Here is a 25,169-nt window from a genome sequence, read left to right on the forward strand (position 1 = left end):
TGGAAATGCACACTTCATAACCCAGGCACCTTGGTGATGGGCAGGAGCATGAAGCCTCTGCCAGTGCCTCGCTGCCTTTACAGCAGAATTGCTGACGTTTTCCCCTATATATTTGTGCAATCCCGTTCTGAGTTCCTGGGGAGCTTTGCACTGGAGACTGTTGTCCCTCCTCTGTACCCTGCGATGTGCCTCTTCTGTACCCCACACTTGAATTTAGAACGTGGTTGTTTCAGTGCTCCATCATACAGTTCAATCATTAATTCCTGTTTCTGCTCCATAAATAAAGGTGATGGTGAGCCACTATGGCAGACTACACTTGCTTAAAACCCATTAGAGGTGGAAGACGTTCTAGAGACAGTAAAACATGTTAGGAGAAATTAGAAGCTGCCTGTGGGCTTGCCCCTTTGTGAAGGAGTCCCTTACGTTTTCGGTTTCGCTTCCTCCCCGCACCTCCCACCGCACAAGTGAAAAAGCAGATTTCATAATCATGCTCCAGAATTTTAATTTACTCCTTTGGGGAAACCGAGAGACATGGCAGCATGTACACTGGCCGAGCTGTGCACTCAAAGGGGAATCCGTTCTCCCTACTGAGAGGTCACTTCCAGGGAAAAAAAACAAAACGCAACCACGTTGGTTTAAGTGCTGCCTTAATCATCTGCTGTTGGGAATCACATTGTCACCAAACGAGTGTGCCCACCACAAAGCCGGGCGAGCAGAAAGCAGTGGATGCTGACTGCTGTACCTGTTGCAGTCTGTGCGTTTGAAAGAGTATTTTAATTTAATGGATTTTAAGCAACATTATTCAAAGATCGACAAAAGGCATACTGTGTTATATGAATAAAAGATTTCCTCTGGATCCTTGTTAACCCTACAATGCCTAGCTGATGCAATTGAGGCGCAGCCACCTGGCAGGGAGATTTTGCTGTCAGCTGCCGGGCAGGGCCCCGCACGGCAGGGCCAGGTGCTGCTCAGTGCCTGCCCCACAGCGCTGGGCACGGGGCTGGCACTGCTGCAGGGATGGGGTCCCTCATTCCATCCTCAGCTCTGCTCCGTTTTGGGACATCTGTAGTGATTGTGAAAAGCCCAGCTTATAATGGTAACACATACTTTTTTTTTTTTTTCTCTCTCTTTTTTTTTTTCTAATTTAAAGCCAGGACATCCCTACTAATTTGCCCTTCCTAATGTGCTCTTCCTTCATACCATCTAAAGCAATTTCCCAGCCTGTATCACTGCAGCAACAAGTCTGTTTAGTGTAGAGCATCTTGCAAATGGTGTTGCTGGTAATGGATGTGATAATAAGCCCCACGGTTACCTATCCCTGCTTGTAATGAATGTAAATTATCAAGTATAATAGAGCTGAAACTGAGCTATTTAGTGTTAGGCCCAGAAATAATGAAAAGATCTGTAATAAACTGGAAGGGGCAAAATCATTTTGTGTAATTACAGTCAAAAGCTGTCTTGCAGCATGCCTGTTATTTGACATGAATCCTATAGATAACAACAGCATCATGACTTGTTGGCATATATGTACCATTTCAGTAACATCTGTAGCATCTCGCTTAAAAATGTGAAATGCAGACTTTTACCAGCAGATCTGTAGTTGAATATAATCTCAGCTGATTGATGAGACTGCTATTAGGAAAAAAATACCCTGAAGTTTCTATGTGCAAGTGCACAATCAAACACTGACCTTCCTCATTTGACACAGGTTTCTGAGATAATTTTTTCATCCTTCTCCCACCATCCTACAGGGCTGTGTGTTTACCTAGCAGGTACATTAGTAAGCAATGCAGAACACTGTGGCAGGAGCGTTACATATTAATCATGCCCTGCTCAGATGGTTGCTCTGCTTTTCCATGGCTTTGCTGGGCTGTGCAGCCGTGTGCTGCTGCACCCTGTTTTGCTGTGCACAGCTAAGTAAACCAGATTCCTCCCTTCGGTTATTTAAACTATTTTGCAAGTATCCTCCTGCCTTTGCACTACTCATCTTATTTAACCTGTCAGTAATCCCTTTTTCAACTTTTGAGCTATCCAGATTTCTGAAGTGAGTGTGCAAGAAAGTATTTTGGTAATTTCTGCAGGCTTTCCTTCATGATTCAGGTGCAATGGTGAGATAAATACTGGCTTCTGATTTACAGAAGCAAAGTTATCTTGTTGGTTACTGAATTGTCTCATGAGCCTGGCAACGGTTTTGAATGATTAATATGGCATCATCTTCCTCTTCCCACCTCTGGTTGTTTCATTTTCAAGGCTGAGAACAACTTGAGGAGTTCAGATGTTCAGTGGTTTGGAGAATACTGTTATCATGGGAGGCTGTTCAGCATGCATTCACTTTGATGCTGCTGTGATGAAGCTACAGAGTACTGAGTGCAAGGCTGAGCTGTGTCCTGTGTCCTTCCTCAAGCTGCAGAGCAGGGTACTGAAGCGTATGTATTTGAATAAGAAGTGTGTATGTGTGTGTGTATTTTCATATATGCAGTGATCAAAAGACAGCAGTACATTTTGGAAGATGTCTCTTCATCCTTGCATCCTTACACTTACATCCTTACCCAGTTTTTTTTTATTATTAGAAATTTTTGTGATCCAAGCGACTACCAGCAGCATTTTGTCATCACTGACATGAGTAAACCAAGCCCACAGGCCTTGCCTTCTCTTTTCCTATCAGAACAAGTAAAAGCTGGAAGATTAGGTCCATAGCTGAGTGTCTCCGCACCGTCACCTGCTTTGTGTTTGTGGTGTGGGGCTGCCCTCTGGGATGTGCCAGCGCTGGCAATGGAGTATCCCTATGCAAGGAGCTTGCCTGTCAGCAGCTCCCCCTGAGCAGCATCCCTGCATGCATCCCCTTCCAAGGAGCATCCCTGCATCCAGCAGCAGCAATCGCTGCCGCGCTGCAGCCTGGCGTTTAAGGAGAAGGCGCAAGGCTTTCACTTAGCCCTGCCACCACATTTATTTTCTGGTTACGGCTCCAAGTAAACATTCCAGTGTCTGCTGCGCGTGGTTTGCGACCAAATCGCATTATCTGCCTTGTCCAGAGGAAGTTGCAGCCGTATAGTAGAGCCATGTGATAAACAGCACTTGTAATTCCTGCCTGCCTGACTCACTTATCTCCATCAAGATTATTAATATTTCCAGCATGTAAGCAGTTTCCAGCAGCTGTCAAATATAAACAATAAGCTACCAGAAAACCTGCTTCTGCTTCTCCCCCTGAACTCGATTCCCCACAAAATGCATGTACAGGGTCTGAAGCTAAAGGTACTGAAGTCCAGCATTAACCAGTGGCTTGGGTTTGGATGTTTTGCTGTCAGCTACTGCTGCCAAAAAATGTGTGCTTCATCTTAAGAGATTCATTTCTGTCTTTACAAAAAGGTAGTGTTACTTGATTAAGAATTTAAAACCACAGGATTCCTAATCGTAAAAAAATCCTGATTTAAGTCACTTTTTTGTTTCTAAAATACTTGTTAGTAGAAGTGTTTTATAAATACTCCAGTTATATATTTTTTTTAATTTTCCAAGCATTTCTTACTGAGAAAGAGGCAAAAATCTGTTCTCTAGTTTCTTAACTGCAAAACTGTCCTGTATAACTTCAAAACACATTCTCAATCTCTCCGTACCTCTGTCCTCTGTAAAATGACAATAATCTCCCAATCTGTAAGGTTTTCTCTCTTCTTAAAATGTATCTATCCTGCTTTAGAAAGCAAGAAATGTTAGTAGCACAAATGCAAGGTGCTCTGTACTGAGATAGGTGGAAAGCCAGAGCATTCCTGGGCATATTGAGTTTATTTGTGTGGACACAGCGTATTTGTTTCTCACTTAGCACGTCCTGGCCCCTCTGTTTCCATTAGGTCACCCAGGCAAGCAGCGAGGGTCTCGCACTTGGAACAGGCTGAATAATGCCCACATGGCTTGGCCATCTGTAAGTGGTGAATTAATCACAAGCACGGGTGGACAATGTCTTTATGTTGCACGTTCGGGTAAGCTATATTATGCGATAGCGCACACCAGGTTTGACTTTAATTAAATATTTGGTCCACACATGCTGCAAAAAGGAGTGAGTTAGCAATTTTCTGCTTAACCTGACACACACAGTGCAGGCTCTGAGAAAGCACCCGCATTAAGCAGCCGGCAGCAGCACGACAGATACAAGCCCTGCGCGCAGTGTTTTGTGGCTTTCGTTTCTGTAGCTCCAAAACAACACTGCGGTCCCCAAAACAGTCTCTGCAGCGTCCGGGCGCTCGCTCATTCTTTTTTTCCTTTGAGACGCCATCCGGTCAGTGCAGACAGAGCCGGTCCTTTCTCCGCAAAGTGTTGCGCAGGCTTTTAGCGCAGCGCAATGTCAGCCTTCAGAAGCCGTCATTTCTGCAGCCACTTGAGTGATACCTCTGAAATGATCACGTGTTTGGAAGGACATTGGTTCGTAGGCTCGCATCTGCTGTTATGTTGGTCGGTCTTTATTGCTGTTATAACGGAGGGGGAGTTTTCAAAAGTTCTCCCGATTTGCCTGATAAAAGCTGTCAGGAGGTTTGCCATCCCTCCCACAGGGCAGCCTGGGCAGCTCTCAACTGCTCTGAAAACCCTGCAGCTGTTCTTCCCCAGCAAAAGTTACTAGAATGCTGTTTTAGTGGAAAAATACTCATGCTTTCCAAAAAAGCCTCCCTGTCCCTGCAGCGTGTGTCTGCTGTAACACAGATGCTAATAACAAGAGAAGGGAGTAGTACTGCTGGTATGCACTTAACAGCAGTAGACTGAAGGTAGTATATTGTGTCTGTGTGTTCAAGCAGCCAATTTGAAGGAACTGGAAGGCATAAGGAAATGACAAATAATTGAACCTTTGTACCTTTGCTCTTTTTCTACCCAAAAGTAGCAGCTCATTAGCAGAGTTACTGAAATAGGTGCATTTTGTTAGTGTTTGAATAAAATTAAGACTGCAACAAAGCACAGGGGAAGCATTGCTCAGTAACATGTGACCTTTCCTGCAGTTATTTCTCCCTTGATGATCACCCGGTTTGTGGAACAAGACAGATAATTGCAGGACACGAGCATCGGCAGCTGTACATACACTGATAAAGTGGGACAGCCACTGTGTTATAATGATCTCTGTGCAAATCCAAGCTAGGGATTTGTCCTCTGCAGCCACTGGGCAGCTTTCCTTCTAGACCTGTACTGTAAAGCTGCGTGGGCAAAGGGAAGGCCTTTCCCAAATGGCAAAACTGACCAAATGGCTGGGTTCTGCTCCCTGTGAGACTCCTCTGGAGGTTCATCTCCTGAACAGGTCTCCTGTGCTCTCTGTGCCTCTCACATCCAGCTTATTTCTCTAGTTCCATGCCAGAGGAAGTGGCTGGATGATAGCTCACGCAGAACCCTCAGAAGAGAGAACCTTTGCATCTCCCTGCTTGGAGGCATGGAGAAGGTAGCTTTCAATCTTGTAAGGTATCTCTTAGAATGGGATGGGGAACTATATGGCTGCTTCTGGAGAAAATGTATTGAGGAATCATGCCTCACTGATGGGTTGGCCATAAACTTGCGTGTTGGAGCTCATCTCAGCCTTTGCAGGATAGGTGTTTTTCAGAGAGAGCAGCTTAGTGGTTAAATCTTCGTGTGCTCTGCAGTTAGGCCTTCTGCTGCAGTAACTGATACAGGCAGTTGTGGCATCATTTTAATCAACTGAAATATTGCAGTCATTCTAACCAGTATGGTGGGGCCTGGAACACAGCTGCTAAGTGGACTTTGGCTACGCAGGTTGCTGAGTGTGCAGCACAAAACTCACCACGTGTGTTTGGTAGTTTGCCTTTGTTTTGTGCATTGCTGCAGGATTGCCTTTCTTCTGTCTTAAGAATGATGTGAATTAAAGCAAAGCTGATAAAGGAGAAAGCGTGCATGTCTAACAATTGCTTTCAACAGAGCAGGTATCTGTACAAACAGAATAACTGATAGGACATCATTACAAGTTACATTATTACATTAGCATAAATGAAGCTTAAGATACAGATAAGCATGAGTTTAAGTATAGAATTGTGTCATACCAGGAAAGCAACCCATTGCTTATTCCCTCCTACCATTACATGATTGGTCTATAATGGCAAGATGTATCTGCTCCCAGGGGCTTGCTGTGAGGAAGAGTAGTAGTAAATTAAGATGAAAGCTTGTTTTCCGCCTTATTCATAATAAATGCAAAAGTCTCCCCTGAAGCACTTGCCATGACTAATGTGCCACAGATCACTGACATCCCAGGCCTGAAGCTCACAGCACAAGTTGGGCAGCGCGCTGCCATCAGCTTTTGCTGCGACATGACTCAATTTCCAAGGAGCTGGTGTCAAGCAATGTGAAACATAGCTTTGGCATTGTTCAGTTTCACCTTCACTTGGAAAGTAGGGATCATCTTTGGGGAAACAAATGTGTCAGCACATTTTGGAAGTGCTGTGGAAGTCTGCTGTGCGACCAAGCAGCTGCAGGTAATTTGTTGTTCTGTACTGTGCTTGAAGGCTCCATCCGTGCTTTGTAAGTCCCCACATCCTCAGGGCTGGCGTGGGGCACGGGGCCAACTCACTCGCAGCTGTTGCTTCGAGTTGGACACTTCCATAGAGGCAGCCTCTCCTGATGGTCTCCCATGTTACGCTAACAGTTTTTGAAAGTGCATCACTCTCTAATTAGCTTTAATCTTAGCTACCTTGGTTGGGAAAAAAAAATAAAAGTAAATCTACAGTTGCTGACAGGTATATTTTAATTGCACCTGTTCAGTGAAGGATATATGTTACTAAAAATCCCCCAAAAGTTTTCAGTTAAATTTATGCAGTGGTGACAGCCAGTAGCCCGTAAGTGACTGAAGAGTATTGAGTTTCACACTGCAATTACCCATCACAGCACTTTAAAAGCATGGTAGCTCTGTAGTATCCAGAGCTGCAAGAAGGACAATTAGGCATATAAAGGTCATCTTACCACCACATTTGTTAGCTTCAATTTTATGGCCCCTCTTCTATTCTGCCTTGGTAAGTCCCAAACATTTATATTGGTGCTTGTTTATCAAACTGCTGTCATTGTAGCAGGAAGAAAGCCTTTTTATGAAACCATATTTGGTTCTCATGGTGCAAATTAAGAGGATATTGAAATAAACGTGATGGTCAAAAATTACTTATCTGTAGTTCTCTGGTACTGAAAAGAACGGACAGTAAAACAGGAGCTTGCCCCAGCACCTTCCTCAGCCTTAGAAAACTATTTGCAGAATGGATTTTCTCAGGTTGCCTGCACAATACCTGTGTAGTCACCTGTATGAGCATCCGTGAAGCTGGAAGCCCCTGGGGAGATTTGAGCAACGTACTTCTTGCATTTAAGAAGACATTCCAAGAATTTCTCTTTCCTTCAAGTCTCCCTGTGTGGTTGGAATTAGGAATTGACATGTGGTCATGCATATAGTCTTGATGGGCTGGAAAGAGCTGTCTGCTTCTATATTTCCAGCTTCTCCACTGGCCAGATGCCCTGAAAGCCCTTCTCGGGGTAGGATTTGCATCACAGATGGGAATTGCAATCAGTTCATGCCAATAGTCGGCATTAACAATCCCTCTGGAGCCAGAGGAACAGTCGTGTCAGCATGTGCTCCTCGTGCAGCCCAGCCGTTGGGTCCTGGTGTGGGATGGAGCCCCTTGGCACTGGCACACCACAAAACAGTAAGCTGTGGAGGGTCGCCCGGCAGTTCTCACTTTGCCTGTTCGGAACCCACTAGGCATTTTGGCTTTTGTTTCCATGAAAAGAGCGCTATGTCAACAAAATGCGTGAGTGTTCTCATATATTAGCAATATGAGAATGTTACCAAGATGATTTTGTTCCCCAAAAATAGTGTAAAGAAGGAATCGCTGGCCACTGCTGCCAGTAGTGATCAATACCTGATATTTTTCCTTAAGGTCAGCACAGAGTTTAGGTTTTTGCATTTTCTAGATCTATTTGAGTAATTATTTTCTGCATTCCTTGTTTTTAAATGCACCTTTATGATACAACATGGCTTGTGTGTCCAGAGAGAGAGATATTGGACACATCTGGACCTCAAATTGGCTCTGTTCATCTACAGAACATAGACAACAAGGACTTTGGAGGTTCTTCTGTCACACAGCTTGCTGTACGGCTGAACGGTTAAAATAACTGATCGAGTTATAAAATATTTATAAAAACTCATAATGGTCAAGTACTGAGATTTGCCATATTCTAATTGGAGATAAATTTCTGCTGTCACACATTCATATATATTGATGGCCATGTGTGCCTTCTTGTGGCTCTGTGTCATTCAGTGTATGAATATAAATAAATGGAAGAGTTTGTGCCTATTGAAAGCATTTTGCTCTGGAGTTTGTCGTGGTAGAAGTAAAATGTAAAATAATGCAATCGTGTAAGAGATGGGTCAAATTGCCATACATATTAAAAGAGGCTGCTTTTGATCAGCTTCTTTGAATGTCTGGTATAGCCCCATTTATCTGGAGATCTCAAGGGACACCCAAAACCTTCAGATAAATGGGGGCTTAGTTAATCAGGGAAGCCAGCTGTCCAGCTCCTTCAGCGGTGTAGGGTTCAAGATCATAACCCATCTCTGCAGCCAGGCCATCCCCAGAAATGATTTGCATGCTTCACTTCAGCAGTCTGGCCTTGAGGCTTTTGCAGCACCGCCAGCCAGGCACTTTAGGCTTTCTCTGGGCCCCGCTCAACCCGTGGCATAGCAATGAGCTGTGAAGGCTGGGTTGCTGATACATGCAAAACATTTTTTTAGTAAATAGTAGTTTATACAGCACTGTGCAAGTATTGGTTTCGTCTGAATAATATGGCCGGGCTTCATGTTGGAGGGCAGCATTACGTCATGTGCTCATGCACAGCTGTGACATGAATTTCACGTTAAACAGATCCGGCTTAATCTTCCAGCATGTTTAAGTAAGTAAAATCAGATCCCTGGTCCTTCAGGGTGTAGGTGCAACAAAAGTGCAGTGGCTGCAATCTTAACAGCACTGTGCTAGCAATTACCACGAGGGAGTCAGGCTTACATGGTGATGGAGAGGAAGCTTCTCGAGACTGACGTTTTAAAGACTGTTTCAGACTGCTGTGATACAAACAGCCACAAATTGCTGATCTCCAAGCGTTCTTCTCCTCATCCACCTTGTACTGGCAGTCTTTGGATGTTCTCTGTTCTCTTGGATTCCCAGAATGCGTTAGAATCGTAGAATCATAGAATTACTCAGGTTGGAAAAGACCTTAAAGGTCATCAAGCAAGGTAACCAAACTACCCTAACTCTTAATGACTGTCTGCTAAATCCTTCCCTGAGCACCACAACCAAATGGTTTTTAAACACATGCAGGAATGGTGACTCAACCACCTCCCTGGGGAGCCTATTCCAGCGCTTAACAAGAAATTTCCAGGTACAGTGGAGCTCCAAAGGATGGAGTGTATCTGACAGCCACCTAGTGTAATGACACTGCAACAGTGAAGTAGCAGTTTTCCTTTCAAAGCTTGTTTATGTCCCTAATGAAAACTCCTGAAGCTAGGTAAAACTAGAGCTGGCTGCTGTCCTGGTTGGTCACCTGGAGGATGCTGAGCTGAGAGGGATGGTGATGAGGGGTGGCAGGTCTGTGCTATGCTGATGCTTGCCAAGCCTGTATGGAGTCTGTGCGGCTGTGGGTGCTGGTGGTACCCAGCTCCCAGTGGTGAGTTTGAGTGCTTCCCTTGGCGGTTGCCCATCTGAATGGCTGCGGTCCTTTGTTTTGTAAGGGCTCTAAGAGACATGCCCCTGGCCTCGCCGAAACCTCACCCCTCTGTTTTTCTGCACCACGTTCAGGGAAACCGGTACGGAGTCGCGTTGTGTCAGCAGTCGTCCGGCGCATTGCCGGCTTGTGTGCTGGACGCGCGAGGCCTTTCATTAGGCAGCGGGACGTCATTAGGTGCAGCGCAGAGCCTTCCCGCCCTCCCTCCCGGCTGGAAGCATGGCCTGCAGCAGGCCGCAGGGCGCACGGCAGGCCGGGCGTTGCGGACGGCGGGGCGGCGGGCTCAGGTGGCCGGCAGCCGTCGATTTGGCCGGAGCCTTTCAGCGATTTGTCACGCCTCGCTCCCTCCCCGCTGCGCCCGCACGTGCCAGCTCCGCGGCGGAGGGGCTGCTGGCCAGACGGCCGTGCGGCCCGCGCATCCCGCTGACAGCCCGAGCGTGCGCCGCACGGCCCTGGCAACAGCCGAGCGCGCCGCGGAATAAGCATCTTCGTAATGAGAAGTGAATGGCATCCGTCAGTCCCTTTAGAATAGGGCCCAGGCGTGTGCCTCCTCTCCGAGGAAGTTTGGCAGCCTATTCATTAACAAGAGTCATCAGGAGTTCAGCCCATAATAGGGAGGCAGCCCCGAATGCAGGCGGGCTAATGCTTGCGCTATCAGGAATGCGTTCTCCTGGGCTTAGGGGAGAAAAGGGAGCACCGCTAAACAAATAACGCTGTCAGCAGGTGCACGCTCTGAAACGGCATCTATTGATTCTCTTTCTCCAGGCTTCCACGGGAAGTTTGTAAGAAGATTTATCGCGTATCTGCCCTTCTCCACTAGCATGAGGGCCGGTGCTGCCGTTGTTTCCTTTTCTTGCCGTCGCAGCAGCTCTAGCAACTGGCCCGCCATTGCTCCCCCCAGTGAGGCACAACACTACGGCCACCGCTTCCCATTTTTAAGTGCTCCGATTTTATTTTTTTTAAAGCCATTTCAAAGCATTTTTGTTAACATAATGAAAGTCGCAAACGGCACTTCAGTATTAATTAGTAATGCTTTTCAGTTCTAAATACCCTCACCTGCATTATGTTGTCGCTGGCGTTCCACTGTACGCTCCTAATTTCTCAATTTAAATTGCCCTTTTCTCCCCCGTTGCAGCCCTGCAAACTCGTAATGCATTTCCACACAACAGAAACACAATGGGCATCTGAAAACTTTTGTTTTAAATGAGGAAATGGAGAATGAGATGTCATACGGGCGCCTGCGAGCGCTAATTCATAAAGTCATACGTGAGGTTCTTCAGCCCATTGTAGGTTTGTTTCAGGCGTTATCCCGTTATTGGAAGTGTATGATTCACCTTCTGAGAAAACAGAAGCTGCACACAAAAGGAAAAGATTTGCTTTCTCCGCTCTGAAAAGCTGCCGCAAGCAGGGGTCCTATTAAGACAGCTGGAAAGTTGCTTCAGCTTGTTACGCTTGTAAGTTTTATTGGTGACTGGTTTTTGATTACACATTTGAATGCTGTGTGTTCCAGGTTGCCGAGTTTTAATTAAAAGGCAATAGTCTTGATTTTAGATTGCTTTGTTGTCTGCATTATGCAGACAATAACGCGTGCAAGTTTTTGTGTGTGTGTTGTTTTTTTTTTCAATCCGTGTCGTTCATTTAGGATACATAATACTACATCTGCATTAAATATCAGCTTCGCGCCCTGGGGATTTGTGTCACTTACTGTTAATTTCTTTTAAAACGCATAATGATCGAGTAAACATGGGGGTTTTTTTCTCTTCTATCCTGCAGCTTTCCTCCTGGTCTAATCACTTTTTCTAGTCTGACAGAGTTATTTTAACAGGAATACGAACTTCCAGTACAGCTAATTTCTCTTAAAGTTGGGTTGTGGTTTCAAAAAGCCTGCACTGGGGAAGCTGAGGTTTTACCCTTTGGTAACTGCAGCATCCCACTGGATCTACCAAGTCTCTCCTTTCCACTGATGAAGCTAAAGCATCGTCTGTAATTTCAAGCAAGGAGCTGCTCGTGTTTAGCAGCGTTGAGCAGTGTTGTGCAGCTCGGGTCCCCTACGCCAGTGTGTGGCTTTGTTAGTGTTTCAGTGGGTTTGCACGTCACGTAACAGCATTTTATTCTGTGCACACAGTTCCTTAACCTGGCTGTTGCAGCTACGAGGAAAGAGCTCTGTATCTTGAAGCAATAATCCAGAACCACAAAGAAGTAATGACATTTGAGGATTTTGCCGCTCAGGTCTTTTCTCCCTCTCCCAGCTACTCCCTGGGTGGAACTGGTGAGTCTCTGCACGTTATTCTTCTCTTTCGCACTAAGAAGCACTTGAGCAGCAGATGTACACCTGTTTTTTGTAGATAAATGCTTGCAAATTTAAGAAGACCATTCTTCCCCTGAATCAACTAATGAATATCAAAAGGAATGATGACATTCATTTTAATTTGTTTTGCATCAGAGCTATTCACTCTGTTCCTTTCTTCAGCTATCCTGTTAACCCTCGAATCTAGCAAGGTTAATGAACTTTCTCTCGGTAATGTGCTCCGGTTCATTCAGGAGTGCGGGTTTCTTGCTGAGCTGGGAATATGCTGTTCAAAAGCTTTGCCTGAATCGGTGCTTACTTATCGAAAAATAGTTCCTCGCAGTAGAAGCCGTTGCTACTAATGCTAAATGGGGATTATGCTGCTGAGATACCAGGGTCAGGGATTAATGAAAAAGAAATGTAAGAATGGTGTTCCGTTGGAAAATCACAGCCGTGTGCGGAACGCTTGCATTTGCCTTCAATACGTATGAGCAAATTGCAGGCTTTCTTCCAGCACCTGGCCTGGAACCTGTTCAGTTCTTTCGTTTTAATATGTTAGGTGTGGGTAATTCCGCATGTGTGTGTGTACACACCTTTATGCTGGCGACCATTCATCAGCTCCATTGAAAGATGAACATTTAATGCCTAACTGTGTGAATTTATTCCTTACATGTCCCATTCTTAAGGTCTTAAGGCAGCATCCAAAGTCCAAAAGGGTCAAACTTCGCTGTTTTAATTAAGTTTAAATAAATGCGTCTTCAAAGGAAACACTGATTCTAAAATGCAGATTTCCAGTGCCCTCAAGATTTGCTTTTCCAACCTCAAGAAGTGTATGGTCACTGCCCGTTGGATTCTTGAACAAAGATTCCTTAATCCTCTTTTTACACTCCTTGGGTGAAACTGGCACTTGCTAATTATTTCCCACTACACTTTCGGGTTGTTTAATAGATTATTTCAGACCTGTATAAATGTTGGAGAACATCTGCTCTATTTCTCTCTCGCCTGACTTGTTAGCAAATATCTCCCATCTAAACTGAAAAAAAAATTGAAGGAAGAAATTAGATTTCCTAAAATAAATCAGTTACCAATAAAATCAGCCGTGCATCATTGTTTAACATTACTGGCTCCAATCCGTGCGCTTTCAGAGCTTTGTTGGGAGATAAGAGGTATATGCATGTCCTTGCATTGGTCGCCAGTAGCAGCAGGCAGAAGGCTTTGGAGATAAGCAAGCTGGCAGAAGTAAAGGGGAGCCAGTGCTATTTACATAATCGCGCCTCTGCTTCCTGGAGAGGCGTCAAGAAACACAGGAATGGCCTCTATTGATCTTTGTTGAACTGGAATACTAAACAACATTAGAAAAGCTTATAACTTAAAGCTTTGATTAATGTTTTCTACATTAAAAAGTAGAACAGCTGTGAATTAAATTCTTTTATACACTCTGCCAAAAGTCTGAGACAAAAAGAAATTATCAATTTCAGTAGAAATGTAGATTTCGTGCCCAGTGTTGTTAACACTTTGAATCGTTTGTCTGTTGATACATCAGGAAAAGAAGGAGATACCTCAGTATATGTTAGGTGCTCTGCGCATGCTTGTATCTGTTTCTCACTTTCTCTTACAGCACTCTTACAGATCTTTCTCTGGTGAAATTTAGTTGGGCAGGCAAGGACAGATTCATTTGATCATGCAGTAGTCACGCTTTCTGAATTAGGTGATGTATGCAGAATTACTTTGCTGATGTCCGCTTACATTTCTCAGAACACTGTTAGATAATTGGTACTTGAATGTCAGTTTATGATGTCATGAGTTTATGCTTTTTGACCTGCCACTGGTGGGTCCTGATATTCAGGCTCCAAATGTTGGGGCTTCCTTCCCATTGGAGAAGCTGGAGTCTGGTTGTGATTTCTGGGATCAAAGCCTCCACCTGGTCCCGGGTTATCGGTCCTAATTCCTTCTTGGCCAGTGATGGGCAAGGATAAAGAGTCGCAGCCCAGGCTGCAGCCAGGGACTGAGCGGGAAGCTTTACACAGCAACCATGTGTTCCTCTCTTATGGGCTCTGCAAGTGACTGTGGGGCAAGAATGAGTCCAGAATAGCTCCGTTGGTGTGTGAAAATAGGGTTTTTGTAATGGGACGAGTCCTGGCAAGGATGTGAATCCATGCCTCAGGGTGTGCTCTCTTTGAAGGAGTCTGCCCAAGTTGTCTGCTCGCTTACATGCGTGTTTAGTTGAGTATCACTAAGAGTTGTGTTGGTAGCTGCCCTGAAGATGCACTGTTACACCAAGCACTGACCATGACACATTCAATCAGCCTGGAGGCAGCAGGGGCACCCCATGGCAGGACACCCAGCTGGGCGTGTTTTCCTTGGTGGGTGCTAACAAATGTACCACCAGCATCCAGAGGCAGGGTAACCTTGTAGCCTGCTGACTCTCAGTGTGGCCTTGGTGCTCTCAGAGCTGGGAAACACCAAGAACAGAGCCCAGCAGCCCTGTAATATGGAGTATTTCTGCTTTGTTTCCCACTCCGAGCTCCACGCACAAGGCTGATACTGTCTAGCAGAGGATGAGGCGTGCTTTGATCTTTCCTTAAACCACAGTATCTTTCCTTTGAAATCCAGAAGCAACCCAGGTGAAGTCTGGATACATTTGCAGCCAACTCTTCACCCCGTCAGTGATCAGACAGGGCTGCAAAGCAATGTGCTGATGGGATGGCCAAGGGGAATTGCTGTGCAAGTGAAGTGAGGGAAGAGGGAAGAAGTGGCTGGTGGAGAAGTGCATGTATGGTGCTGGCACAGGACAGAGTTTGCTCTCTTTCTCCCAGCTGAAACTGCCAGTCCTGCTTAGCTTTTAAACTTTTTGGGTCAATTTTAAGGTTATTTCTTCTCTGATCTCATTCTGAGTGCCACTTCTTTCTAATCCTGCCATCACTGCCTGCACTCCTGCACGATAAAAAGGGTCAGCAAGTACACGTTTATTAAAATTAAGATTGGTTTAAGCAGTCAGTGCGGTACAAGAAGGAAACCAAAGCGATTCTATGAACTGAATATGTGGCTGCTAATAAGCCGTGTTTTTGCAGTGCTCCTTGGCTGAGCTGTTTTTCTGTTTCCTGAGGCTGTCTCCAGGGATGCCTCCCCAAGGTTCAGACGGGACGCGGGCTTCTTAAAACACGCCTTTGCTTAGCCTCCCATATCACACATAATCCTGCAGGTGCTTGGCTGTACGCACGAAAATAGCTCCCTTGCTGTTTTCAGGAACAGAGCCTTAAAGTCCCTCTACGTATCACAGATAGCCCAGTCCTTCTTACGCGCTGCACATGCAGGCTGGTGGGCAGAACGGGCGTCCCTGAACTCATTTAGGGGATGTGCAGATTAGGAACAAAAGATGAGAATACCGTCCTTTGTTGTTAAACTGGTACATTACATGCTGTATTTTAATTAGGCTGGGTATGAGAGGCAGCCCAGGAAATCCTCAGTAATCCAACACTACTGAATTATTCTTATCCTTTCCTCTGCAGATTTCTCTCCTTTTAAAGGATGGGTTTTTAAGCTGCTATCTTTTTCTGTTCTTGCTCCCTCAGCCAAAAAAAATAGGAAAACAGTCATTCAACGAAATGCTTGCGTATGCTTTAAAAAGGAATAAAAACTGAACAGGTGCAAACAGATACAAAACGTTCCAACTTCAATTACCTCTGGTGGCTAAAAAGCAGTGGCTTTGTTCATTCGAGACCGGGATCCAGAACTGTGTTAACTCTCAGAAGATGGAAATAGGTGGACTTTTTGGAAGGGAAAAGAAATAGCCCTTTGACCAGAGAAACCCTCATACAGGGGCAGATTTCTGCTTCGGAGAGAACCTCCAGCCCTGCTTTTCAGCACCGTGGGCTTGCAGTTGGTGCTTCAAAGGGTTAATTGAAATGGGCACACTTGACTGCTGAGAGGACTGATCTAATCACTGCCATATCCAAGTGCATCTGTTCACCATGAGGTCATTCTTGTGCATGCTAATGATTTGGAAAATAAAGCATAACGCTCGACGTTATCAGAAAGGATATAGTGTAAATCTTTACTTTTTTAGTTGCTAATCACTATTGTGGGGCCAAACAGCAGGCAAAAGAATCCCGGATTATCGCTTTCCATTTCAGGTTTTGTCTTTTAAGCATCATTTTCAGAGCAGTGTCAGGAAGCCGTGCTGGAAAACTCTGACATGTGGTATCTGTTGATAAATGGGTTCTTTAATGAATATTATAGCATTGCCCAGGAGCAACACTTGAGTTGAGGAACTATAGACGTTTTCAGCATTCCCCAGTTTTAAAGCCCTGGGAGCAGCGTGTGCTTATTTACATAAAACTGAGATTTTGCAGCCTTTTTGTTGAGAAAGTGACACATGCTTCCCTTTTGTCTCTGGGCTTTTATAGGCACAAAATTCTTGCAGAAAACACACGAGAATACAACAAAAAAAGATTTGTTTTTTAATGCTTTTTGCTCAGTGCGGAGCTTTAAGTTTCCCACTTTAAAACAACAGGAATATTCCAAACGTGGTCAGAAAACACATTTTTGACAGAGGCAAAAGAAAACCCAGAAGGGTGACTCTGAGCATGCAGCCAGGCACATAGTGGGGTTATTTTGGAAGCTGGTTGAGCGGCGACTCTTTCTGACCAGATTGGGCTTTGCTGTTTTTTTCATTCTGACTCGTGGAATCAGACTCCACAACCCAAAGCTTGATTATGAAGCAGGTATGTTTTAATCAGTGCTGCGCAGGCACCGGGTGCAAGGGGGATGTTCCGCCTATCTTGCCCAAAAAGCTTGGTTCAGATATAGGCTGACCTACATAATCAATGATTTTCCCAGAATTCGTATCCGTATTCATTACATTTCTGAGAGCCCATCAGCATATGGTCCCTCCCTCTTGCACGTGCGCCGTGGGCAGTGGGGTCTCCTTCTGGTGGTCAGAGGATGAAGACTCATTGTCTTCAACAGAAGTAATCCCATCCTGACCCTTGTGTAATGTTTCTTCAAGTTTACAATTGAGTTTCGTGATGTTCTTTTTTTATCTGGCCTCACATCCTGCTTACCTGCATTCCTACACCATAGTTAACTCTTGTCCTGTCCTTACTCACATTCCTATACAGTAGTTAACTCTTATCTTGTCCTGTCCTTACTCACATTCCTGTACAATGCTTAACCCTTACCTTGTCCTCTCCTTTTTCACATTCCTATACATACAATGGTTAACCCTCAGTTTGTCCTCTCCTAACTCAATCCCCCCTTTTTCTTGAACCTAGCAATTTCTTTTGCTAGATTACTCCATTCAGGAAAATGGAAGTTTTGAAATGACTTCCACTTCCTACTTTCTGCCTTAGCTTGTGCTTTTTCCATTCCTCATAACTATCCCCAGAAGTTTTGCATATTCATAGTACACATCTCATTGCAGTACACACTAAAATGAGCAAGATGATTATAATAATATAAGACACAGAGAGTTGCTTTAGCCATTCAAAATTAGGTAACCCGCTGCTAAGTTTTCCCACAATTCTGTGAATCTGAATGAGGTATCATCCATCGTTACCTGATGCAGTAATTTAGTGTGTTCCCATATTGCCTGTAGATCAGTGTCTATCCTTTGAGTCTTGTCTACGTAAGCACAACAGCTCTGATTAGTTATCACACAAACCCATCCCTCGTTGGCTGTTAGGAGATCCAACGCCATTCTATTTTGTAATACAACCTAACTAAGCATTGAAATCTCAACTTGTAATGCGTTGGTTGCATCCACGCGAGCATTTTCTACATTATCTCTAGAGTGGCCGAAATATGAACGATCGCTTTCTCCAGCTCACTTGCTCCAAGAGATGGGATGAGCCATCTCACAAAGCTGTGGAAACCGGTAGGTTTTTCCACCAAGGGATTTAGTACTCTTCTCACCTGTCTCCAGGGGGTTCTCAAGAGTCCCCGTGGTATTTCCTCGTGCACCGTGGTCTGAGGTACCACGTATCCTGTAATGCATGTTCCCATCCAATTTGCAGGCAGTGCTCTGCCCATCCCCACATAACCACCAGCATCCGTAAGGTAATCTGCATGGATTAGACCTACCCTCTTGTTGGGTAGAAGATGTTCCCATTCCCACAGTCCCAAATACATTCTAATCTATAGGCCATGATGAATTTTCACTTGCTCTAGAATCACGCCCTGTGCCCTGCTTCCACCTTGTAGTCTTGTTGAGTCCTGATACTGTCCCTGAATTCCCATATTCCCAACTGCATCCTATACCTTAAATTTCACCACCCAACTTTTGCACTAATTTCTCTATCATTTTCCCTATCCACAAAGATAGACTTAGAAGAACTAATAATCAACAGATCAAACCTCGGGCCCTTTCGTAATTTATCCTCCATTCCATACTTACATTCCCCATGTTCCACCCAATTTGGAATTGTCCAATTAAACACTTCTAACCTGTAGGCTGGCACCCCCCCCTCTGGGGAGGACCGTACACATCCAACAATTTGTTAGGTTAAAATTTTGGGCTACTGCCCAAGTAACATTTAGGTAGCTATTATCTTCCCAGGCTAAAGCAAATCTTATAAGGTTAATTACAACGCATAGTTTATACATTTTTCTTAATTGTGAGTGGGAGGGTCCTTTCTCCCTCACAGTCCATTGCGGTCGGACAGTCTTCTTCAGGCAGGTGTAGTGTATCCATGGTATCAGTCTTTCCACCTGGGCTGCCCTGTGTTTGGTTAGGAGTACTTCATAAGGTCCTTCCCACCTTGGTTCTAGAGGAGAATCTGAGAGGGATTGGACATACACATAACCTCCAGGCAATACATTATGTACCGGACCATCCAGGCCTCGTGCCCTGCTATTAAACACCACCTGCTCAATATCCTTTAATTGCTTTCACAACTTAATTACATATCTGCTCAAAAGTTCCTCCCCTGTTTGTGCAGAAGTTCCTTTTTGTACCGGGTGAGGTCTCCCATAAAGGATCTCAAATGGACTTAGTCCTTCCTTGGTTCAGGTTTTGTTTGAATCCTTAATAAAGCCAAAGGCAGCGCTTGGGGCCAGGGTGTTCATGCCTCCTGGCCAAGCTTCACCATCTGTAATTTTAACAAATGATTCATTTTCTCTGCTTGTCCGCTTGACTGAGGTCGATAAGGTGTATGTAATTGCCAGTCAACCCCCAGTAACGTGCTCACGTGTTGTACTATTCTGGACAAAGGTAAGGGCCTCGGTCCAGGAATTCTGAGCAGGTTTCTTTTGGACCCTGCCTTATAGCATGTAAGGCAGATCAGTTGGTTGCTTTAGGAATAGCCCTTTCCATTCCTTTTACCACCCATCCTCAGTAGGCTTCTAAAAGATCTCGTTCTGCTCCTCTACCTGGGTCCCAATGAAGGTCCTGAAGATGGAAATGATCTTTTATGTCCGCGTTTCCACCCCGCAAATTATCCTCAGCCAGATTCTGGGCTGTTCTCAAAATTAGACACTTTTCCATCTCTGTCATGGAGTCTGGTAATAGCTGGATATCACTCCAGTCGGGATTGTGCTGCCTCATCAAATACTGGAAATGCCGGGTTACTCCCACCGGGTCACTTGGAATTCCTTAGCCACCTGTTTCCAGGTTTCCAGATCAAAAGAAGGGATGGGACCTTTATTAAGATACGTGTCCCATCCGGTCCCACCGCCTCCCTCAGGGGGCCTAAAAGAACACTTTGTTGCCTCCTAGTTCCAGTGGCTACAGGGGAGTCCGAGAGGGTTTTGGGGGAAGAGTCTTCCCTTTTGGAGGGCTCCCTTTGTCCAGTGGTGGGACTCCCTGCCCTGGTGCCTGATAATGGTCCAGTAAATGAGCAGAAGTCTTAACTTCAGTTAGTCTAGTACACTGCTGTCCTACACTGCATGCGGAGCAACAGCGTTTTATCCCTCCACTTCCTGCTGCCCGCCGATCCTTTTCTAATGCTAACACTAGAGGATCTCGTGGTGCCCCCATCCCACATTCTCTTTGCCACTCAGGATGATTCCTGAGGGTAAAGAACATACCAGCGTATGCTGCCTCATCCCATTTACCTTAAAAATAGCATCAGTTGCAGAATGGTATTGTACTTCAATGTCCCGTTCAGGGGCCACTTTTCCCCATCATCCAATTTATACAATAACCACCATTGAATACAATATTTTATCAGTTTTCTTGCTTAGAGTGCCCCCAGGACCCCCTGCAGTATTTCACCAGTGTACCAGAGCACATCCGAGGGATGTTCTTTTAGGTATTTCCTTTCCCTGTGAGCCTCCCGTAATGTTGTCTCACTGGTTCGTAGTTGCCCTAAGGTTTCCATAAGTAACTCTTCATACTCTAAAATTTCCCACTCTAAAATTTCTGGACACGAACGACACCACCAACCCCGATACATTTCTTCACACACTGGACGGCATATGATATAAATGGGGCAACACTCATTTTCCAGGTGGAATGCACACCTTTCCTCAGGCCCCTCTTCCCAATTAATAAACTCCCATCTCTATCCTGATCTATAAACTTCATACAAACACAAAAACACGTATGGACGGACAGATGACACAAAGAACAACTTGTTGCTTCGTCCATCCCCGGCCGTTTCCCTGGTGGGAGCAGGGAACCACAGCTCAGGACTCCTCTCTCGCTCCGTATCTCAGCCACGTCTCGCTCACACCACATGCACACAGTGCCAGCTGAATCAATCCTGCACGTGCGCCGTGGGCAGTGGGGTCTCCTTCTGGTGGTCAGGGGATGAAGGCTCATTGTCTTCAACAGAAGTAATCCCATCCTGACCGTTGTGTAATGTTTCTTCAAGTTACAATTGAGTTTCGTGATGTTCTTTTCTTATTTGGCCTCACATCCTGCTTACCTGCATTCCTATACCATAGTTAACCCATATCTTCTCTCCTTACTCACATTCCTATACAGTGCTTAACCCTCAGTTTGTCCTCTCCTAACTCAACACATGCTTCCCTTTTGTCTCTGGGCTTTTATAGGCACAAAATTCTTGCAGAAAATACACGAGAATACAACAAAAAAAGATTTGTTTTTTAATGCTTTTTGCTCAGTGCGGAGCTTTAAGTTTCCCACTTTAAAACAACAGGAATATTCCAAACGTGGTCAGAAAACACATTTTTGACAGAGGCAAAAGAAAACCCAGAAGGGTGACTCTGAGCATGCAGCCAGGCACATAATGGGGTTATTTTGGAAGCTGGTTGAGTGGCAACTCTTTCTGGCCAGGTTGGGCTTTGCTGTTTTTTTCATTCCTTGTCTTTGCGTTTTGCCTGAAGATCTGTAGGATGTTGAGGCAGTTCTGCCTGCTGGGCAGAATAAAAGTCTCTCTGAGTTCTCTCTAACACTTGTGCATCATTTTAGGGAATATTTTTAGAGCTGAATATTTGGAAATACACATCTGAAAGCAAATAGCTGTGCTGTGATACTGCTTACAGCAAGCATGGCATGTGCCAGGCGTTGAGTTCCAGCAACACGAGCGTGCTGCCTGAAATGGAGCAAAGGAGGCAGGGCTGAAATCAAGATGTCATGGAGGATGCTGGGATGCTGAGATCCTGCCTCCCATCGTCTCCAGTTGCAGACTTCCACGTATGGATTGGACCGTTCCCTGTTTGGCCACTTGTAAATGGCTTCTTGTGTGCTCCAACAAAACATGTTCCACACCTCCGCAGCCCATACACACTGAAGCATCTTCCTTCCTTTGGGTGAAATGCTCTCCTGACCATGGCTGCTGCTTGATAGCAGAGAATCAAAAGATGCCCAGTGAAATTTCCTGTTGGACCAACCTGACCTAATGTTGGGGGCTTCTGCAAAGCCCTCATAAGTACTGTTTCTCCCCAGAGGTGCCTGTCAGCAAGACACGAGGGGGAAATCCACCCCACATGGTGCACTCCTTCCCTCCTTGTCACATGCTATCACCCAGGCTGCAGGGAGGGGAACTCCACACCACTGCTGCTCCCGTGGCAGCTCAGACCCTCTGCGTTTTGCAGGATGTGAGCTGTGTGTCTGTTGGCAGCGTATTCTCATGAAAGAGAAACACTCTGTCTGGTGGTATTCTCTCTTAGCAGAGAGATCCATCACCCATTTGTGGGCACGGTGTGTGTGTGCAGGGGATGGGTTTGTACATAGAAGCTACTTTTCACTTGTATGGCCCAGTGGTATGTATGTTGTTCACGCTGTGATTTTTTAACCTGGCCACAGTGTAACAGCAGTTCAGCCCTCCAAGAAGCCTCCGATCTTACCCGATTTCAGATTTTATCTGCTAGCAGTGTTGTTGAAATGAGAGAGGCTGAATGCCCGGGCTGCCACATCTGCACGTTTGGCAGAAGCTGAAGAGGACTCGCTTTGGGCACCATTTCCTCCCCACCCCTGACCAGCAGCACACCTCGGTCACCCTCTGTCCCCATGTCCCCCCAGTTGGCTCCTGGCCCCATGTGCACCATGGGTACGCTGCTCCTGTATTGATACCATTTTGTGTTCTCTCCCTTTAGATTAGAGTGTGTAACGGTCTCGTTACGCTAATTGCCGCAGGTAAGAGCCGTGCTTCCCGCAGGCCATGCGTCGCGCTCCATCGCTAACGCTCTCCTCCTTCTCTTCCACCTCCTCCTCCTCCTCCTCCTGGTGCTCTGCCCTTGGGTTTGGGCTTTGTCTCTGCCTCTCACTAAGGCTGGGCTGCACATCTCACCTGGCTCCTCGTGCTTTGAGACCCCCCTGCTTGCTTGAGTTGTGAATTTGGAAGGGTTCAAGCCCTCTGGTGACCCACCTGCGAGCCAAAAGGAAATCCATTTTAGCTAACAGCCAGCAAAGCTGCTTGTTGCTTCTTACAACTCCTAATTCCATACTGCCTGTGTACCCTCTGGAGCAAGCACAGCCTCAGAAGGGCCAAAAAATAAAAGGGTGAATCCTCCAAAAAGGCCCTTAGCAGCACCTCGCCCTCCGAACAAACTTGCAGGCTTCCCCTGCGAGGAGGCGAAGCAATTAGAGTTTGTGCCAGACGGCTTGCAAGTGGAATTATAATATTTGTATGAAAGCCTTTATCTTTTGTGGCTAACTCTCGCTCACTCTGCAGCTGCTGTCTCCCTATCAATCACAGCCAGGGGCCGCACGCGCAGCTCAGGACTCGCTGGGAGAAGGCTGGGACTGCAGGAATGTGCGGGGCTGCGGGGCTGCGGGATGGACGTGGGGCTGTGGGACGTGGGGACGGGAGCTCCTGACCCACATCCTGCCTGCAGCCTTTCACTCACAGCGAGGCATTGTGGGGAGCGTGCATGAATATTGCTGCAGCTCGTCCTTTTGGGGGAAACTGTATTATTTTGACCATCTGCCATGCCGCTTGACTGCAGGAATGTAAAGTGTGACACCTCCCTCGCACCCCCTCCTCCCCGCGCTGTGAACAACACCGCAGGTTTTCTTTTGAATCCTGAACTGACAGCTCCACATTTTTCACAGAGAATGCCTTTGCACATTAAGTCATGTTTTTCACCTTTTTTTTTCTTCTTTTTAATGCGGTATTTCCCTTTCAGTCAGTTGTCTTGAAATATAAATCTGGGACTGAAAGGTTCCATTTGAAATGCCGACGCCAGGTTGTAAACCAGCTATGGGATTTCAAAGGAGCAGAGTGGGCTTTGGACCTCAGCATTGCAGGGTTCAGTGCCTATTCGCCAAAATACCCGCAGTTACATAGAGCAGGGCCCCAAGATTTAATCCTTTTAGTAAGGAAGCAAAATGAGGCTCAGCCTGTGCTGGACAAACATTGTTGAATTTCCAAGCTCTGAGCAGTCCCAGGATTCATGTAGGTTGTCCCACTGTGCTGGTGCACTTCCAACACAGCCAGAAAGCCCGACTGGGAGCAGGCAGCCAGGAGGCACAGCCCACTGCTGAGCTGGAAGTAGGTTTGTGCTGCAGCACACGGCCATCGGAGCGCAGAGGTGCTCGGCCACAGCCATTAGGTTGGGCTCTGAGCACTGCTCCAGGCTTGCAAGCACCGGGGCACAGCACTGTACCTCCCCCTCCAGGAAAAAACACACAGAGACTTAGTTACAACAAGATTTAAAAATACTGCAGCCCAGGGGAGCTAATGAAATAACACTGACACCGAGAAACGCCTTGGGATGGGTGGAAACCCCAGCAGCAAGAGCAGCGCTGTGTTGCAGCATGCGTCGGTATTCCCCGTGCACGTCTGCACCACAGCCAGGCAGGAGCTGCACACACTCCAGCTTTATTCACTGCCCTACAGTTAATAGCTGTCCCCTCAGCTGTTCTCATTCAGACAAGCCATTAGCCCCGACCTGCAGCCATAACCGCCTCTGGGGAGGTGCTGGAGAACGAAGCCTGTGAGCACGGTTCCTGATGGGGGTCCACTTGCAGTAGTCAGAAAGACCCGAGGTTCTGTATCTGCAGTGCGGCTGTTGGGATGCGGACACGCACTGCTTGTCCCTGTCCTCAGCCCTCCTTCCCCTGCCCGCTGTCTCTTCCAGGCTGCCTCACCGCCAGCACCAGCGCCGACCTCGCCGTCCCCGCAGGAGCAGAGCCAGCAGAGCTGACCTCAGCGCCGCGCAGCGCCGGCAGCAAAGCCTGCGGGAGGCTCCGCCGCTCCGCCAGCGCGCTCAGCAAGGCTCCCAGCTGACACCCAGCACCCTCCAGGGAACCCCTCGCCACGCACCAGGCTCTGCTCCTCGCCTGAAGGACCCCCCGCTCAGGATGGGCGCTTGTTGGAGGGGATGGGCAGCAAGCACTTTTCCCCCCACCTCATCGCACGAGGGCACGGAGCAGCGCTGATGCCCATTGCCTCACGTCGTCTCAGAGCACTGATTTCAGTCATTCCGTCCAACGAATTGTGGGCCGGGGGGTTGTGACAAAGCAGAACTGAGCTTTGTAATGATGAGGCACGTGCCGAATGTCCTCCTCCGCAGCATGGGCGAGTGATGGGGTGCTGTTCAGCATCTGTTCCACCTCTGCTCCCGTCCTGTTTTCAGCAGCCATCCGTGGCAGTTGTTGTGCACGGAGCAAAGAATTAGTGATAATCAGAGAGGCCCATTTATCTGAAATTCACGAGGCTGCTGCCAATTTCATAGAATGGCGGCACCTGCTCGGAAATCGCTCCGTTTACCCGTGCTATCTGGTTCAGGGTCATCCATCACCACC

General features: G+C 46.4%; 1 protein-coding gene across 1 annotated transcript in view; it reads left to right on the plus strand.

Annotated features, from left to right (window-relative positions):
* The window catches only part of RALGAPA2 (Ral GTPase activating protein catalytic subunit alpha 2), a gene marked incomplete at both ends in the record, with an annotated part of 118,398 nt that extends 93,595 nt beyond the window's left edge, over window positions 1-24,803 (plus strand). Inside the window, 2 exons of the mRNA XM_079550449.1 lie at window positions 11,877-11,998; window positions 24,472-24,803. Of these exons, the coding sequence (XP_079406575.1) occupies window positions 11,877-11,998; window positions 24,472-24,803 (454 nt within the window). The remainder of the gene's footprint in view (window positions 1-11,876; window positions 11,999-24,471) is intronic.
* Window positions 24,804-25,169: the final 366 nt, after the last annotated feature.

This window comes from Tetrao urogallus (genome assembly GCF_951394365.1).
Source record: "Tetrao urogallus genome assembly, chromosome: 2".
In the NCBI taxonomy this organism is placed as follows: Eukaryota; Metazoa; Chordata; class Aves; order Galliformes; family Phasianidae; genus Tetrao; species Tetrao urogallus.